Raw genomic sequence first — 20,843 nt, forward strand, 5'->3', positions numbered from 1 at the left:
TTTTGGAAACAGAATTTAACGGTGTAGAATTGTGTGAATAGTAATATTTACACAAGCAAGAACCTTTTTTGAAATAATTTATTTAAAACATTTTTAACAGTAAATTCTTTTTTTGCTGTGTTAGAGTGTAATATAGAATTTTCAAATTGCAAAGAACTAAGATGGCTACTTTTTTCTTTATATTCGCAACTTTTTGTAAAAAATTTTTTATTTGTAAAAAATATTTTATGAACTATTATTATCTATAAAAAAACGTAATTAGTTTAATTTCAATTTTGTATTCATCAATCGTCTTGATAGAATACTCAGTTGCATAGCACTAAAAGTAATTAGATAATAAATATAGTATTGAAGTACACCAATTTCTAAAACTTCATGACTATAGTTTGATGCATTTGCTTTTAGAAAACGGCAAACGCTTTATATAACTCCCTAGAAATGTGCAGTGAAGTATGTAAAACTATTTATAAAATTCATCAGAAGTAACTCCGAGCACTTGCTATATTTGAGCTTTAAATTTAATATTTACTCATTTTCGGAGCTATAAAACCATTTAAGGAATAAATCTGAATATCCCGAAAAAGGATTCACAGGAAGTGACATACTTATGCCATATAATATGCTGATTAATTTATCCATTTTTGCCTTGAAATTTCCCTGCATTTACAACAATACATTACATTTCATCTTCTTCGAATTGTTTAACTTAAGTTTCGTAATGGTTTAGAGTTCGTCGTCAAGCATTTTGCTGGAAGTTGTCCATAGATCAAAAGGATCATTAATTTCAAATTGATTCTTTCGATTTCCTCACATTAGGAAGCCTGATGAGTTTTCATTTTCAAAGAAAATTGATTTCCTTTGCTATAAAGTTTTAGAAGTTGTTATTTTTATTGCGTTTTGAAGCGTGTTTTTTCAAGAAATTTTGTACTGTATTTTATTTTAGCTCAGTTTTGTACACTTGGTTTTGAGAATTTATTGCTCAAAAAGAGTTAAGCCTAACGTGGTTTAACATTCAAATGGACTTTCGTATGTTCTGAGCTTTCATGAACGCTGCAAATTGTTTAACACTAAGGGAGGCCATGTCGTCGGAGACATATTTTTACACGACAAAATTTGACTTAAAAGTCAAGATAATGGAATACACTTAAATTAGCAATGCAAGCTGTAAGTTCTTCTTTTACTTTTAGCAGTAGCCATCAGTCATTGCCAGAAATAGACACTTTCACTAAATAATTGCATTCGTGTACTAACTGCGAATAAATTTATAACTTTGTGACACACAATTATCACAAATATCCCTCCAGATATGAAGATTTCTACCGCTTTCAAAACAGCGATTTAGCAGTAACTCTTGTAACTTATTTTCAAATAAAACGCAACCAAAAACTCAATTCAAGATTTTCAAACTCTACCAAATATATAAAGCTACACAAATGTCCAATATTTCTATTTCGAATCAATTTCAAATCTAAAAATTGAACAAACTGAAATTCAAATGGAAAAAAGCGAAATAACCTCTTAACCAAGTATTTCGCCTTCGGCAAAAATTTCAATTCTTCGGAGACTTAATATCCCACTTACAATTATTGATAATGTTAAAAATTCAAATAAACATTTACAATCAATTCATAAAATAAATGGATCATGGTCGATACAGCAAATTCAACGGATAGAATTGATCCTTTTTATTTCGATTTTTATGGACAAATCAGGAACTTCTTGGATTCTCATGGTCTTCAGACTAACACCTATGAAGATAAGATGCTTAAAGCCATGCTTGCTAATCAAATAAAAACCCGGAGAAATTATTCACGACCTCAAAGGTGCAGCATTGGAATATAAATACCGCAGTTAATGAATCGTAGAAAATATCGATTATTTTTAATATATCTTCTACCCACGGAAAAGAACAAAGAAATCTTTAATCTCAATGAAAATAAAAACTGAAACCTTAAGGAAAGGGCTTGGAATAGTGCAATGTTTCCACTGCCAAGAGATTTCACAATAGCTCGCTGGATTGCACGCGCGATCCAATTGTGTTAGATGCGGAAAAGGTAATTTTTCATATCAACTGTTTTAAGACCACCTAGAGAAGATTTTCCGTTCTGGTGGACTTCACCCAGCAAATTATACAAGACGTCCTCGTTATCCACGTCAGAAAAACTGAGCTACAGAAATCACCACATCAAACAGATTTAATCTTAGTGCATCTCTAGCCACAAATCCTTGGACTGCAAAGAATATGCAGAATTCAATAAATGATCATAATTACAATTTAAAGTTCCCAGTTCTCATTGGTATGACGGACTGTGAGCAGATCAGTTTCGGCTCCTGCATTTCTAATACAAGCAGCTCTTCCCGCTCAACATCAAATCTATTTGATTTTCATTCTTTAAATAAAATCTGATATCCTTATACGAAACATTCTTTGCTGCGTTCCATTTAAATTTATTTCCTTTACTTATTCTAACTTAATTAACCAATCCCTTAAGGTAAGTTGAAAGTGACGGCTGAAGTGCAGATTTTGAAATTAAATATCCCAGTCATTTTTTATCGTATTGGAATCAAACTTCTTATGATTTCCTTTTCTCACAATAATTATAAAACTTTCCCAAATATAGGTTTATATTTTTAGGTAAAATATGGTAGACCGCATTAAAAGATAGGTTTCGATATTTGTCTAAAATTATTTTTTCTGTAATTTGATAATGTATATTCGAGTTAGTTTCCGTTAAAAGTCCTCTTCGAAGCCATCCTGTCCTTTAGGCAGATAACTCTTGAAAGTTTTGCCATAATTAAATAAATCAAACCTGCAATACCTATCTTGCAATACTGACAAATAAACCAAAAATAATTCTTTTAAACAAGAAAAAAAATACCTGAATTTATTATAAAAAGCTTAATAAATATACTGATAAATTTTAACCGGCATAAAGAAGAAGCAGAGTGAAAGTAAAGATTTTGTTGCAAAATCACATTTTAAATTAATCAAATATGCATGTTTAATATAGATATCAGATTTCAAATCAAATCTGTGAATGAAAATAATATGGGCTTCATCTTGCCCATAAATAGAAAACAGTTTGTACACAATTACATTAAATACATTAAATAAGCATAATTACATTAAATACATTAAATAAGCATAATTACATTAAATACATTAAATAAGCATAATTACATTAAATACATTAAATAAGCATAATTACATTAAATACATTAAATAAGCATAATTACATTAAAAACTCTGTTCCAAAAACTATATTATAGCATCATTGTTAGTTCCGTACACAAAAGATTAGCGTTTTGTACCGAGGCACGTGATATGTGGTGTAAGAAAATGTTTATCAATTACCTTAACTAATAAATTATTGAAAATAAATCAAAGATATAAATTGTTAAGAAATACATACTGTTGTTTTTAAATTGCTTGAGTTAGTTAAAGAATGTAGTACAGTTTAAATTTGAATGATGAATTAGAAATCTCATGCGCGATATATAGTAACATTTCTGAGAACTAGCAATTCACTAGACGGCTTAGGAAAAAAATGATCTGGGCGTATAATATAGGGTAACATGAAAATATGGAAAAAATAGTAAAACATATAAACATTTCTAGTAAAATTGCTTAGCACAACTTTTTAGTGCCTTATACGTTTTCTTTATTAAGAAATATTACTATAACTAGATGTGTCAGTTTTTATGTTTATTTTTGCACTTACAACAGAGAAAAAAGATCAGAATGAAAGTATTCTGTACCAAGGTACGTAATATGTGGCGTCAGAAACACGTGTTTTAAGTAACAATGTTATGCTGCAAATTCCATATAGTTAACAGTTTATATATTATAAATTAAATGTTTTTTAAGTTTGTTTAGTTAGATTTAATTTTAGAAGTGAAACAAAGATTTAAAATTCTAAGTGTTTGATTGATTTTAAGGCGCTCAGTTTATTAAAGAATTATAGGTAAATTAAAAATTTTATATAGCATCGAAAGATAAATCTGTGGAAATGCGCTAATTACTAGGTCACGTGAATAATAAATTGCATTGTACCAGAACGTATGAATAAATTGACAAAACATAAATTAAATTGTGAAATTAAGGAATGAATTTTCCAAAATGTTGTAAAAGACTTTAAAAAAAAAAAAATTCATTGTGCAAATTTTTCTGATAAATGTACTGTCTTTATTTAACACCACACCCAAACTAGCTTCATATTCTATTAATTTTAAATAGAACTGAGAATAACGGGAAAAAATGTAAAAAAATGACTTAATTAACCACATTTTAAACAAATATAGTCCATAATTCATTTATAGCATTAAAGGTCAAAGCGGCGGAAGTTTTTATTTCCTGGTTTTTAAAAGAAATTGAGAGATATATTGAACTCAAGGATGATAGGCGAAAGAAAGGTTGAATAAAATTATCATTTTCCTGGATGAAACTGAAACTGAAACTCTGTTTTGACGTGATAGGTCACTTATTGCCATTTTTATAATAACGGCAGAATTAGGATAAGACTTCTGCAATAATTGATATTCCCTTGAACGTGGTTATAACCATCTAGAAGATTATTAGTGGCATTGTTCGGATAAGAAACAATCGAAGGCAACTGCAATTTTGGCCGCTAGATGGCATATTCGCAGCCTTGTTTGAGACCTAGCCCGCTGATACCATTGTGTGAGTTGAGCTCGTGAGGGAAACAGTTCCTTATCAGATTTTCTCGCTCGACGACATGTGAACAGGAAGCCCTAGACTGGCGCGATTTTGAAAAATCTTAACACTTGAGCTCAACTTTTTTTATACAATTTTGAATAGTTTTCTGCCGTACGGTTATCATTCTTCGCGTTTTCTTCAAGGTTGTTGCCACTACAGAAAATGTAAGTTTACTTGCGTTCAGTTTTCTGCAAATAATCGTTTGTTTATTTGAATATGGGAAAAAGCATTCAGCTAAAATTACTTTAATTCTACAAAGTGTAAATCTCAAAGAATATAATGCGCTCTTATATGACATTTGGATAATTTATTTAAAAATTTGTGCATTAAACGCATACGACATTAAACTATAGAATAATTCACAATTTTCTTATAGAACTTCTTAAGAGGTGTCAAGTGTGATCAAATTTAGTTCTTTTAGCTCCTGTACTGTAAGAACGAAAATATAGGAGAAGAATTAAACACTTTTCTTACTGTGGAAGAAAGAATCTTCCAACAGTAACACTTAGGAAGTGATTATATAATAATAATATCAAGAGACAATGATAAAATCGAGTAGCAGGTGGTTTATTCTTTAAGTTTACATTTGCATTAAAATATTAAAATATTTTTTTTTAATTCAAGTAGTTTGAAATTTCGAGAAATATTGGTATTTTAACTTATATTCTGTATGCATCGTATGATTTACGTAGTCATTTATACTATGCAATCCAAATGAAAGTTTAAAACTTAAGATTCTGATCATTCTAAATTCTGATATTTATATTTTGATTATTTATAAATTTCTATCTCTACTTAACTGTTTCTAAATCCATAAGTGATTAATAGGCTTTAACGTGATGCTTAACCGACTATAAATTATTTTTAAAGCTACACTAATGGGAATTCAGTATCGAATTTTACTAATCTTTATCTCTTTTGTTATGTCTGATTTAGAAGATATTTCTTAAATGAAATGTATGAAGAAGTTTAACAAAACAATAAATTTAAATAATATATTGTAATAAATTACAATTAATCTATTTGTATTGCAATTATCTTATATCTATCTAAAATTTAACAATTGGTACATTAAATTAAACTTGACTTTTTGAACAAACTAAAAATGCATTTAAAGGTATTTGATGATGGTGTTTAAGAATTTTTATATTCTATATGTTATCATCATAGTTATAATAATATTTTTAAATAATAAATAATTTGGACATTCTTACGCATTTGATAAAGAAAATTTAATGAATTTAAATATTCTGAAAACTTTTGCCGTGGAAATATAGCATCATTTATTAAGAAAAAACACCTCACCTTCCTATATTTCACGTTACAAATAAAAAATGTCACAATATTGATCTAAACGCTAAAATCATTCAGAAATCAAATTTTTTAAGTCAGGATAAATTTTTATTTGTCGTAGTTGTAGTTTCGAATAAAAATAGTGATACATATTTTTAAAGTTTAATTCTGTTAATATGTAATTATTATACTCAGTTTATCATTCAAATTTTATGCTTTTACCAATTATTAAAATGTATCTTCCATTTTAAGTTAAACTTCGTTACCTAATTCAGCTGACAATGATAGCAGAAACTCTACAATTGCATTAGTGAATTCCTTTTTTTTTTTAATAAAAACATTCACTTTATTTAAAATCTACTACTTAAAATTATTCTTCAAAATGAGTAAAAATAAGTTCTCTTAATATAATTTCTATGCGTTATAGAGATGTGGGTAATGATGTTAAATGACTTCTGATATAGCACTCTTAAAAAATGAAACAAAATTTAAAGCAACAATAGTGAATTCAAATGGAAAATTTTAAATTCATCGTGAATTTTATCTTGTGTGATGATATAAATCATAAAATCTCTTATCGTAAGCAAAATAGCAGTGTTTACATTGCTTAGAATTCTGCCTTATCACATAACTAGACGTTATAAAATTGTCGCTCAGTCTATTCAGTGATGCTTAACTAAGCGATGCTTAGCAGTTTGGTGCTTGACTGATTGAGGATGAAAAAGGAAATGTAAGTATTTTGCGATTTAAAGAGAATTACGTTCGATATATGTCAAGGGCAGTGAACATTAATGCACGAAGTAATAACGCAAGATCGAAAAATTGTCAGACAGATTTTTTTCAATGTGATAAAGGTATACTTTTACAACCAACACAGACAAGTAAGGGAAATCCCCTCACTTTAGTGCTTGCTAAATGTTTATAAGTACTATTTTGAAACTGTTTAAAAAGTCCATTTTCACCATTTTGTGTTTGCTATAGCGATAATATGATTGTAATTTTTACGGTAAGAAACAAAATTTAGCAAATATATCTATGAAATAAATTGCATTAATGACACTGTGATTTTGTATAAAAATTAATTAACTGCTTCATTTGTAACTGTAAAGTAATAAATGAAAATATAAGAACTGAATGTAAATAATTTTTCTGTTACTGGAAAATAATGGCAAAAATTAATCAAGTAACAGAAAACGAATATTAATATACGTTGGTTTAAATTTTGGCGCCGTATGGGATATTATTAAGTATATGCTAATACTTCTGCATGTCTCATATATAAGGAAGGTAAAGGTATTTAGCAAAAACTGAATATTTCATACGAGCTTTAATTATATTCAGATATATTGAACTTTAAATATTTTATTCTAAGGTTTAAAGAAACTATTTCCAACTTTTAGAAAAGTATCATAACTTAAAAAACATACAGCAGTAGGCAGCATAAGAAGCATTTTGCAGTTTTTTTGACATCTTAATTTTTATTATTACTGCAACTCTAATAATCAAATACATATCTTTATAGACTACACACTGATCATAATAATGACTAATGGCCAAAAAAGAAAAATCAGATTAATATCTTTCAGTGGTGAATTTTTTAACGTGCAACATTCAGGAGTTGGACTCATGTTTAAAAGATATTTTGAGAGGGATTATTTTAAATAATTCAATTAAAAATATAAATGTAAGTGTTTGGATCAATACATTTTACAATTGCATATAATATCGGAAAAGTATCCTTCTCCGACGAATGGCGTAGTTAAGATTCAATGATTCTTTCCCCCCACCCAAAATGAACTGTATTCTATGTAGTAAATTATTGTACTTAACTTAGTATATCTGTACATACACTATCTGTTTCCTACATATGCATACAGATCTATATAAATATGATTGTTCATAAAGTATACGAAAATGTGACTACAAGCATTACTTCTATAAGTATTGAATTTAAACATGTATTTCCATTTAAAAAGCCAGAATAAAGTAAACAACTTTCAGTTTTTCTCTGGAGATGGAAACACATGATAAATACAAAAATTAACTTTTTGTATAATTTCCATATAAAAAAGTTCAGTTTGTAAAATGTTAATTATTCTTCAACAAGTTAAACGCAAAAATGTTCTTCGTGGCCGAAATTCTCGAATGTACTTGAGAACCCATCTACTGATTTCGATTCCTTTTCAGTGCTTATTATTAAGAGATATTAAACAGATTTTGATCGCAGTTACAGCGAAGCTGCAAAATAAAATTTGTCACTGTTTTTTAACCAGTATAGAAGCGAATGATACCTTGTTAACTTTAAAGTTGACTCGTTAAGTTGTTAATTAGTAATAGTATTTCCGCGAACTAGCAGGATATATAAAATGTATTTTTTTAAATCTGATAATGAACATTCTACTAACCAAACGTTTTTCTTCACGAATATTGCATAAAAAGTTAAATTTTATACTTAAATACTTTGGATAAAGTTCTAAAACAGTTTTTTTTAATATGCTTTACTTTATGAGAATATTGGATATACATATCTGTAAATATATCTGTACGTGTAAAATCCTGTAGAAAACTTTTTCGAACGTTCCATGTCATCTACCAAATAGAAATACTTGCTAATTTTAAAGCAGAATTTTATAACTCTTATTTGTAAAGAAAATGCAGCATGCTCAAATAGAAATTCCTGCAAAGGGGATCCTTTCCAATATCGCATATATTTTATATATACATCTGAAGAGGTTAAAAGTTCATATAATTTCACAGAAATAATTAAGAACTTGGTTCATTTATTCCTTCTTTTAAAAGTGAGTTACTCAGCACTTTTACAATCGACCCCGACATCAGTGCGTTTCTTCAAATACTAGACCAACTGTTTGCAATATTCTTTAACCCGGTTTTTGTATATTAATCAACTTATCACTAGATGGCCAAGATGATGTATTCTCTACCGTTTTTATTTTTGATTCATTTTTAGAAACATTAAAATTGAAGTTTCTGATGGCGAGATGTTATACATTTTGAACCAAACTTATTTCCGAAGCCTCAGGATTCATTCCAGTTAGGAATAAAAATTCCATCTTCTGATGAAATGCATTGGTACTGGCTTGAATAGTATTAAAAAGTATTCCGTAACTAAGTTTTCAAAGGAATAAAAGGGGATACTTAAATTACAGCTGTGACTTTATAGAGACTTTTGGACCTCTTCAAATATTTAACCCGGATAATTCTTATATCACCTTCTCGACAAATTTTAAAAAAGAAGCCTTAATTTGATATTCAATATTTTTTTCAGAGAAACTGTAACTTATCTACCATGTTATAAGGCAACTGAGTTACGTCACTGCAATACATGAGAAAAGTAGTGCTGAAAATATATTAGAGACAACATTTCATCTTAGTTATCACCAAAGAAACCGTTTAGATATGCGGGGTTTCTATAGTATCAGAGGTAAGATTATTTGATAAAAAAAATGGTGATGGCCTTTCTTGGTGGAGGTTTGCAAAATATGCATTGTTGCTCTGAATGTGCTCTTTTTGGAGGTTATTATTATCATTATTTGCATATACCAGTATTTGTTCTGCAAACGTTACAGCAGGTATTCGGGAATCTTTGTGCCAAACCGAGAATAATCAGTGATTTTAAACTTTAGAGATAATCTAAATGTACCCCAGTAACATGAAAAGAAAGGAAGAAACCCTATGCGTTTTTCTTCAATTAAATGATATGCAGTGGGGACAAAAGTCTCAGAGACGCTAATGAAGACTCTCGTCACTCGCTTGCTCACCTCCAAGATAAAATAGACGTAATTCCATTTAGCTAACGAAAAGTAAGGAATTCATAGCCATTTCAATGGAATAAAAACTAAATTTTGAAAATTAATTATTGCTGTGTGTTCAGTGGTATTCGCCTTCACGTGTGTTTGAATAAGAAAAGATTCTTGAGATGACTTAGCTCTTCAATCCATCCATAGGGAAAAAGGGAGTTACTGGCCATCTCCTCAAACAGAATGTGCATCCTTATAATTTACTAAGGGTCTGAGATTAACAAGAGAAAGGGATTACGTAATCTTGGAAACAAAAATGCAAGCATGAAACAGCTTATAGAATTTACAGATCTTTTACACAACCAAAGTTAAGAATTCCTGCTCGAGAGCCTAAGCACATTTAATTTATAAAGTAGTCTTTTAAATTAATTGCAAACTGAAAATGAATTTCTCTAATTTCCTTTAGAGAATATTTTCAAATTGCAAACTATTTTTAGATGTTATATTCTTTGTTATCAAATTTTTAGGCAGCAAATCTGCAAAATTTGTTTGAAAACTTTTTAATGCGCATTTTATAATACGTTTATTTGCAAAGCACATTCTCTCTTTGGAAGCAAAAATAAGTTTAATTTAATTTAATTTAATTAAAAAAATTTTAAAATAAAAGCTGATCAAATAAAGTTTTAGTGAAAATAAATAAATTACTTTTTATTACACAATGCATTTTTTTACTACGAGACATGTTTTTTTTTTTTTAATAAAGCACCATCTTGATAGTCTATAAACATAAGTACAATTTGTTTTAGCAATTTTATTTTTGCATGAAATCCTGAAACTCTATTTTTGTATACAATTTCCACTTACGTTAAGGTACAATAAACTTATCCTGTCGTATGACCTGCTTCTGGATTCTATATTCGTAGATTTTTACTGTCTGCTGCATGGCCCTTTTGACGTCTTAATTTTCACAGTTTCGTACCAATTACTTCTTGAAACACGAGAAATTTAATAGGTTATGATCAATCGTAGGGCGGCTGTTCTCTCGAACTTTTTTATCAACTTTCTATACCAGGTCATGATTATTAAAGGAGATTGTCCACCTCGTCCGTCGTGCGCGTCTGTATGGTCATCTTAAAATGCCCTAACCCATTTTCTAACCATTCTATCTCTCATAGCATTGTTTTCATATACTTCAGAAATTTGCCGATGATTTTTGGCCTGAGATATTTTACGCGAAAGTAAACAATTGTATACTTGAGCGAATGCTTCCGTAATGGCGTCTGCAGCAAACCAATAGATGTAGATATTCATTGCACATGCGCGAAGCGGGCATTTTTCGAAACTGTACTGAAAAAAACGCATTTCGCACGTAATCTATACCTTCATTTTCTCCTCTTTTTGAAATTTTAAGGTAAGGGTCATAAATTTATCCTACTCATAAATCATTATTCCATTATAAATATTTAACGAAGTGGTTGGTTTTGTAGGCAACAAAGTGGTTGGCAAAGCACATTAGGGCTATACGCTAAGGACGAGATGCCTTCGTGGAAAATGTTTTAAGGGAAACTGGCTCGTATACATGTTACACATAGGGGAAAACCATGAAAACGCCCATAGAGCCATCACGTTCACGTTGAATCCAACCGAGGTTGGAACTACTAGTGTTTAGCGATTTTACCGCTCGGCCGTTGGCAGGCCCACTTACCGAAGTGACTAAATGAGTACATTCTTTTGAAATTTAAGGAATGACGTAGGTATCCAGAAATTTCTTTTTGACTGCGCACAGACATTTCTCAATTGGAAATTTTAATTTGAAAAATTATTTGTCAAAAATCGAACGATTTTCAGTTTAGTATATACTAAATATACGAAATTGTGAAAAACAAAATTTTTAGTGCGATGTTAAGTAATTTTTTTAAATACTTATTTTTTCATTTAACAAAAACGTGCTGCAGAACATTTCAGTTTAGACATTCCGAATGATATAGATCCGCACAGAATTTTGCTGAAAATGCTAAAAATAAGGAAATGATTTATAAAGAGAAATTGTTTTAATCCTATCTTTAAACTAAAGAAGACAGATTTATATAAAAGCGATTTTCTTTACTCGCCGCTAAACAGTAAGTCAAGCACTTAATTCAATTTTCTGCATATGCTACCTTTTATATTCAAATTTGAATCGAAATAATTTAGAAGTCGTCCCTATATGTAAAGCAATAAAAATATTATGCTTTTCATTAAATTGAAATTTTGCATCGGAACAGAATTCACATTACTTTCACATCTAAAGTCCCTTGTTAAGGTTTCTTTTAACAGTTAAACAAATTTGGTAAATTTTAGTTGCAATAGTAGTGAGATATGACCTGTATCGTTCCATTTGTTTATGGATTTAAAGACACCACCGTCAATTTGGTAAATGTTCTGATGGTCTATTAAAACAATGGTAATGGCTCCGTGCTCCTCATATAGTAATGAATGTAATTTTTTGAGTAATGTCAATTATTCAATTAATTGTCACTCTGAGAATTTTAATTATGCTTTTATTAGTTATTTGCTTGTCAATAAATAGAAACTATTACAAAAATTTACAAAATTATTTAAATTAATTTTTTTTCACATTTTTGTTAGTAACTAGTTTGTTTTAATTATTGTTTGAATGTAAAGGACTTTTTTAAACAATTTACTTCAAAAAGAAGTGCCATATTTCTTTGGTGTCGACATAAACAGTTGAAGACGTTTTAGAATCACAGATTTGTTTCGAAATACTGATTATTCTGAAATCATAACATTTTCTAGCCTGCTAATTTAAGTAGATGTGCTGTTGTTACTAATAAATAGAAATTGATCATTAAAATATCTGCCCGATATTATATATGAATGTTTTATTTCATTTACTTTATTTGCCTAGAATCAATTCCCATACTGAAGTCAAAGATGCGCCTTAGATCTAAGAAATGCGATACTGATCACTACCGATTTCTTTTAAATTTCTTCATGTAGAAGTCATTGAAAAACGTTCAGATGAATTCAGAATGAAATGAATTAATAATTTATAAATGACATGTCTAAAAATTGGGATTGTCATGTATAATGAAAATAAACATAAGATTATTGGAAACGGGTATCTGTGAATTAAATAGGGTGTGTTCCTATCTGGAAACTTGCCAGAGGAAGCCATACCGAATTCCTCTCCCACGCACGCACATATGGATCCCTCATAGTTTTATATTTCCGTTAGCAATAGGTGGTAATGGCATACAAGAAACAAGACAATCATTGTGTTGTGACTTATCACACTTTTCTAACAGTAACATCAGAATAAGCCCACAAAATTCATGTTGGCAAGAAGAGTAAGATTTCGCCTTTCTTTGGCAAGAGCCATACACCGTACAGGTGGCACCATATAGCACCATACCGCTGACAGTACAGTTCCGCCCCCACTTTTAATGGAGAGAACGCCGGGGGTACCGATCTAAGAGTCTCTCACCCCTCTTCTGCTACCACCAACCTCTCGAGAGGAGTTTCAGCTCACCATATATGTAGAATGCCCCCGCACTAAGACACTGTACATTTACAGACATCCACGCCAATTCTGGGATGCGAACACAGGCCTTTCGCTATCGCAGTAGGCTTCCCTAACCACTATACCTTCTGGGCGGCTAGACAGTTACTAAACTCGGCTGTTAAATAGTTAAATATGTTTATAAGAGATTTGTCTCTGTGGCTTTCCTTATGTAATAATGGAATTTTTAAAATTTCACGTTTATTGAAAAGAATTATCTGTTTTGATGTTATGAAAAAATATTATAGAATCACAGCATTATTAAATTCTTTTACAGTTACTGTATATTTGTTTCAGAACTGATGAATAAGCTTAGTAAAATACATAACTTCTATGAAAGGTTTAACTTAGTCACAGTAAACTCAATGAAGCGGGAAAAATCTCTTTTGAGATTTAAAATCAACTCACTTGATAAGCTGTTGAGTACATTTTATCAAGGTTTTCAGAAGATTTAACCATGAATCATAACAATGAATTTCTCCCTTGAAATTTGATTTTCTTTCTATTTTTATTTATGAAAGGAAGCTGTAATCAGTTTACAAGGTGATCAATCTAATGATGCAAACTTCTTTAAATTGCTCACTTCTTTTCTATAAATTGAGAATAAAATGAGTATTCATTCAAAGGATTAATTTCATCGCTTGACTTATTCCTGAAAATGTGATAAATATTGACGATTCAAATAGAGATATTGTTTACGCACGGAAATCGCAACCGTGAGCACAGACACACTTGTATGAGAACAATAGTTTTAGGCAAGCTGCAGCAAAGTATTTCTTCCCCCATTTTCTTCCCTCTGCATTTTACACACTTTTTAAAAATTACAGAATAAGCTAAAATATTTTTGTTGCTAGTAAAATAATAAAACCTTATTCCATTCTTCAATCACGTTGCAATTCTGTAATCTTCAATTATTATCCTACCACGGATAGCATGACGCTCATTGCATAAACAAATCATTTAGTAAGGGTATCAGGTAGAAAGCCCTGGATCCGAAGGGATTCAGGCAAGCGCTTTTTCTGATCAATTTAATTGTGTGGTGAGATCGTTATTCCGTATCATACCCTTTCATGGAATAGTTGTGAAACAGTATGTGTTTCTGTGATTAAATATAACTAAATAAAGAGAAGGTAAATAAATAAAAAAAAAATCCTCGCCTTATGGATAAGCATTATCCGTTGTATATGGCAAATCCATACATGGCTAAATGATTAACTGATTTCCATGTTTATGACTGGAAATTCCTTGGGAATTATTATCATATACCAGTGACATAATGTGAAGAAAACCTACAACTTCATAAATTTAGCAAAGTTTTTGATTCGCTTAAAACTAATTCATCTGGCGAGGCCCAATTCGAGCATTTTAGCGTTCATATGATCAATACATTTGGAGCCCTATGTAAATTAAATGTATTAATAATTAAAAGCGAAATATGTTCTGATTTTTTTCTGCGGTCGAACGAGAAAACCGCTGAACACTAGTAGTTCGGTCTGAGGTTCGAATTCCGCGAACGGACTGGCTGCATGAGCGTTTCCGTTTTTTTTTCAACATTTGTAAATGTGTAACGTGTATACGACCCAGTTTCCTTAGAAATTCCTCCACGAAGGCATCCCTTCTCTAGGCAGATAGCCCTCGAGCGCTTTGCTTCACCTGTGAGAACAACTTAGCTGAGACCCTTAGCTAGGAGCAGCCGCATAAACCAGTGCCTTATGCGGCTGCCTAAGGCCCATATCATACACGCATTTGTTTCACACGAACAACTGTTTCGGACAATTTCTCTCCCTGGTTTACTATTGAAAGAAATTTTTTCCTTCATTTCAAAAACATTTGCAAGTTGTTCGTTTTCAGCTATGAGCTTGGGATGCTATCAGCTTGTTCGTAATGGAGAACCAATTTCCCCTGTGTTAACCCCAAAGCGATCTGTGGTAATTGGCTGTTGTGACAACGCTGAAAAATTGTTTCAAACAGTTGTTTTTCCGAAACAAACGGACGTATGATAGCAGCCTAAGTAACCCATACTTGAATTCCGGATTAAAACGACATTTCTTTTTCCAGTTCATCGTGCTTATTGTGTTTCCGCTGTTACATTTAACATTCCACCACGTACAAAACCATTCCCATTTACAATTAATCAATATTAATCAGTATTGTATAAGTATTAATACCAGTATTGTATGACTTTAATATCAGTAAAGTATTGTATGAGTATTAATATTAGTAAAGTATTGTATATGCATATTGCATGAGCAATATAACAGTCTTACATCAGCAAAGAATTGTATCAATATTATATCAGCCTTGCATCAGTACTGTATCGGTTATATTTCATCAGTAATAGCGGAACATTGATCTGTGATATTTTAATTCGCAATATTTTGAGTCTCTGTAGCGTATTATTTCGTGGATTTCTTTATCGACTCGTGCAAAATCATTCCCATTTAATCAGTATTAATAATTAGTGTTATATCAATGAATCAGTACTGTAGCAGTATTAATCAGTATAAACATCAGTATCAGTATTATATCAGCCCTGTATCAGTTTTGCATCAGTCATATTTGCATCAGTAATGTACCAGTAATGTATCTTGAATCTATAACATGTTATTTTGTATGTCTTGTCGTGCACGTTGAATACCTTTTAGGTAGCATTATGTATTTTGAAGGGGTGCTATAGATAGTGGTGGACGTGGTGCTATACTGATTAACCGTTTGGTAAAGGGATAGTGCCCACGTCCTCCGTTCTCGCTCTGTCTCTCTTTATAATAAAACAAATTCTTTACTGTAAATGTGATATTTTTTATTGGTATGTCGCCTGAACTTTGAAACCAATCAACCACGTTTTAGTCATGACCGATACAACTACTGTGTAGTTGATGACTTCAGGGAAAATCACAACTTTCTTGGTCGTTAAAACTTCGTTTTTATTTTTAACAGGAAAAATTATTCAGATGTATATTTTTGTTTAATTGGTACAACACAGGGGATGCTAAACACGCCCCACAATTTCTATATACGCAGCTTACATTGTAGATAGTAGAAAAAGAAACTTAGCGAAGAGATTTGACTTTTCTAGTCGGGTCAAGCAGCAAAAGTATTAAGTAGCTAGCACTATGTATCATCTCAAAACGCTTTATTTCAATCCTGAGCAGCAATTGGGCAAACGTATACGACAATGCGGGTTACTGCAGACGGGAAAATGAAGATGTCTTGAAAAAGAGCTATGCTTTAATTGAAAATTAGAAATTTAAACGCTTATTACCTATGTTAATAAATTTCTGTCATATAATATGCCTATGTTAATAAATTTCTGTTATATAATATTTCTGTCTGTTATTTGTTAATAAATGTCTGTCATATTTTGATATTTTACTTATACATATCTAAGACATAACATTAAGTCACAATTACTTACTTTAATTTAATAATAATCCTCTTACTACTGTGCAGCCGTTTTTTTTTTTTTTTTTTTTCTGTTTTGCTTGCTGGTGGCAGCATGTGTGTTTTTATTGATTTAGTTTGCTCATCGTTCTAAAAATGTAATTCGTTATTATAAAAGTGTGGAGTGTGCTATAAGCATCCAAATTGATTTATGAACATGTCACGAATGAATTTAATGTGTTGTTTTCGTCAAGTCTGTCTCCGTCACGTCATCTTGTAGCTCTACATGATAACTCCATATGATTACAAGAAAGAATTCCATAAAGTATGTATAAGAGCGAGGATCAACATTTAGCAATGGCAATTCTTCTTTAAATTCGCAGAAAATCTGTTTGCGAATTACGTACATTGCTTCCATCATAGCGGCAACAGAATAAATATTATATTTTAAACTTAATCTAGTTTTGAGTTTGACAATTTTTAAAGACATTGATATGAGACTAATCTCGATAAGAAACTTCTAAGTATGTCAATAACAGTTACTCTTAAATATTATTTAAAAAATAACTTAATACTTCAGAGTTAATCTCTAGGTGAAACTGGACTTGTACATTATCTAAAATAAATCAATAAAACCACGTAATGGGCAGATCCAATTTCACCTGGAGCATTTTGTCAGAGCATAACGATTATTTAAGAATAGAGTTTGTAATGGTCGAGTTGTTTCCTCAGTCTTAATCCTGTTAGTTTATGTCAGTTCAGTGCTTAGCTCAACGGTCAGACAGTAAACCAAACCCAGATGCTCACAGCAGTGTTCCATAAAATATCTAGAATTCAGTCTCGCTATAGGAATAAACTCTATATGAAATAATTATTCAAAACAAATAACTAGCGTTTATTTAAGATGTCTTTTAATGAAAAGACAACTTAAAAGTAATGATTAAATTTTCCCAAAAAATATCAAAACAATACCAACAAAAATTATTGTTTAATTTTAATCATTTTAAACATAATAATGGTAACATGTAACGATATGTAATTCACTGCAGTAGGCTTAGGTATCATATTATTTAAGATTTGTAAAAAATCAAGAACACTGATTTTTATTTTCTAGAAACAAAAATAAAAACTGAATATCATAATACAGCATAAAAAGGATGAAGTAAAATAACATAAAAATAATTCTATAAATAAAGTTATGTCATTTCTACAGCAGTTTGAAGGCTATCATTTCCGTAGCTGTTTCCATCAAGTACTTAGCTATTTGTAATGTCTTATTCAAAAATTATTCAAACCCATGAGACCAAGAAATTGAAACCTTTCATGTTAATGACATACGATCTACATGAATGCAGAAATACATTGGTGATGCGTGGTACGTGCTAGGGAAGGTGATTAAAAGTAAATCAAAGCCGCAGGATCTAGGAATTTAAAATTGTTTAGGTGATTCTTGATCGATACGATTATCGCAAGTCTTATAATATAACAATCATTTTTCTAAGTTTATAATTATCACAGAAATTTAATCCATTTCTGTCAATTTTTACAGTAGTTTTTAATGCTTCCCCCTCCGAGTTTGAGCATTTTCCCCCATTGTTTCCCCATTTCCCCATTGTTAGTTTCTAAAGTCCAGAAATGCCCGCAATAAACACTATAAGAAGAGCCAAATAAGATATTGTTATCACTTGAAATTATTCATTATTCACCAGGCTCTATGGTTGTTAATAATATGAACCGTTTGTCGTTGTCAAATTCTAATCAAACTAAAATATTGTTGGTATTATTTCTTCCCAAAATATTTAACCAACTTTTGTTTTGTGTACCTTTCCAACTTCACTTATAGCTTTAGGTACACTCTTAACAAATGCTCCAAATATTTTTCAGAGTGAAATTTTAAAATATCGTTCATGGCATTAAGTCATTTGCTGAAGTACAGTTTCGAGTACAGTCAAAAACAGTCTTTCATCTGCCACACGATTCAATGTATTTTAAACTAATAATCATTTTCATGCTAGTCATTGCTTGTTTAATGAAATCTTGTAATCAGTGTACCGGAAAGATTCAATTAATAAAACTCCCAGATCGATAAAATTAAATCTGAAACTGAAGTTGGTTATCTGTATCTAACGATAAATATATCTAATTCTGAATTTTGTTTCTCTCAAACTGGACGGTAGGAGTAAATTTTTTGTGTTTAGAAAGAAAGCTTGGCGTAAAGAAAAACGAGAGAGTGAGAAAGAGAAAGAAAAGAAACTCGCTGAAAATTTCCCTTGCATTTAGAATCAAACTGTAGACAGAAAAATAAGAGTTTGTTGAAAACTAATCTTTATTTTCAATACTTTTATATACCATATTTTATTTATGGCATTGTTTCTAAACTCAACCATTCAGAATGCTGTTTTATATAATATTAAAAAAGAAGTAAAACCACAGCCACTAGAAATTTGCAAGTATATACAATAATATGCAAATGCCAATATTTAGTTCATTTTGTTACTTTTTAATAAGAACCAGAAATGAAACATGCTTGCTTCAGAAAAGTTACAAACCTACCTTCGCTGACACAAGCAGCATAGCAGCAAAAGCACCTATTTGACCTATTTGAAGCGCAGAATGAATTCACACTCTTGCCTCTGAGGCACCAATCCTCATGGCAATCATCACTTTAATTCTTTACTTTCAATTTCGAGCATTCTTGCTAAGTTCCAGTCTTTAAAGAAACTTCAAAATGCTTTCACGATCACGTGGTAAATCATTATTTGGGTTCATCGTCACAGATTTTAACCTTCTTTCTCGCGGTTAGTTGAAAAAGAGTTTGTAAAATGTCTCAGGAGCGTCCATAAATGTGTCAGCGGAAACATGCGCAGCAGAAGCTGATCGAAAGTGAAAACACGGCCAGACTCGGATACTGTGAGCATGTGTTTGCGGCTATTGGATAAATAAGAAAATTATGATCTGAGGGAGAAATTCCTTTCATTCTGCTGACATTTCTTTTGCTCTAGTTGCAGATGAAAGCGAAGAGATTTGTTACTTACTGCTAAGTCCATTTAAGGTTTTTGCTAGTGAACAAAAATATTAATCTTTTTCATTTCTTTGTCTACAAACTGAGAACTTCGAGAAATCGATCCCCGCTTAAGTTGACATGCATAATATGGGCTTTCAACTTCTAGGATTCTATGAAATATTGGTCAAACTGGAAATTTAAAATTAAAATATTAATGGTAAGTTTAAAAATTAATTTCTCATATATACACTTTTAATATTGTTTTTAAATACCGAACATTATAACTGGAAGTATAATACATATTATTTTCCAAGTTATCAAATTTTGGTGCATAATGTGTATGATTCTAAGATTAGAAATGCACCTCTATACTTTGCGAAGGAGTTCGTCCAATAAATTTTTAGCGTTGGCAGTAAAGTTTCTATAAGATGAAACAGAAATAACAAAGGCAACCGAGACATAATTTACTCTTCTAATTGGCCAAAATTGCTCTGTTTGTGGTCATTCATTCAGAATACCAGAATAATGTAATTATGCCATGACTCAACACATCATAGAATGTGTCTATGTAGATACTAAAGGAGGTTTTTTCCAAATATTGAAATTTCATGACTGGCACAATCACCAGACTTCGCGGTCTGTCGTTTCTCCTCTGGAAACATTTTAAAGTCTTCATACGCAATCTTAGAGAAAATTACAGCAGTATCCCGAGATATGGCAAAAAAAGTAATACAGAATTTAAAAGTTAGGATTCAGGAGATTATACAGCGTGAATATAATTTCAAAAATGAAATGCCTTTGTTTTGTAACAATGGGTAATATCCTCCATAATCACTCAAACATAGTAATAATGAAACATTATACATTTACAAGACAAATATCATACCGTGCTTCGTCTGTTTCCGCAGCAAAAGCATCCCTTACTTTTTTCATTTTAGTTCTTTCATGCTAGTACCCGCTTCAACAAATGCTTTAAGTTTTCTGCGTAATATCCCCCCCCCGGATCGAAACGGTTGTCCTATTTGCATAAATTATTTGTATCGAAAGAATTATTCGATTTTAAAAAACAAATTTTTTCCTGCTCTGTCGCTTATTTCAAGGCTTAAGTATAATTCATTAAGTACGATA

At 30.8% G+C, this 20,843-nt stretch overlaps 1 protein-coding gene and 1 long non-coding RNA gene across 5 annotated transcripts in view; one reads left to right on the top strand and one right to left on the bottom strand.

Annotated features, from left to right (window-relative positions):
• Nucleotides 1-20,843, bottom strand: part of LOC146997368 (uncharacterized) — a 369,770-nt gene that overhangs the window by 280,611 nt on the left and 68,316 nt on the right. The window contains exon 1 of one of the 3 annotated variants that reach the window (XR_015041374.1): nt 19,265-19,551. The exons of the other annotated variants lie outside the window; for them this stretch is intronic. This is a non-coding gene — a long non-coding RNA (uncharacterized LOC146997368). Of the gene's footprint in view, nt 1-19,264; nt 19,552-20,843 lie in introns of those variants that run through there. 3 annotated transcript variants of the gene reach the window in all.
• The window catches only part of LOC118199399 (ATP-dependent translocase ABCB1-like), a 196,362-nt gene continuing 180,206 nt past the window's right edge, over nt 4,688-20,843 (top strand). The window contains exons 1-2 of one of the 2 annotated variants that reach the window (XM_035371252.2): nt 4,688-4,881; nt 9,297-9,452. In XM_035371252.2, coding sequence (XP_035227143.1) covers nt 9,428-9,452 — 25 coding nt within the window. In that variant the 5' untranslated portion in view covers nt 4,688-4,881; nt 9,297-9,427. The remainder of the gene's footprint in view (nt 4,882-9,296; nt 9,453-20,843) is intronic. The other variant, XM_035371253.2, reaches the window with a different exon arrangement.

Source organism: Stegodyphus dumicola, chromosome 5 (assembly GCF_044657685.1).
Source record: "Stegodyphus dumicola isolate Sdum_Otavi_A_Nest chromosome 5, ASM4465768v1".
Lineage (NCBI taxonomy): Eukaryota > Metazoa > Arthropoda > Arachnida > Araneae > Eresidae > Stegodyphus > Stegodyphus dumicola.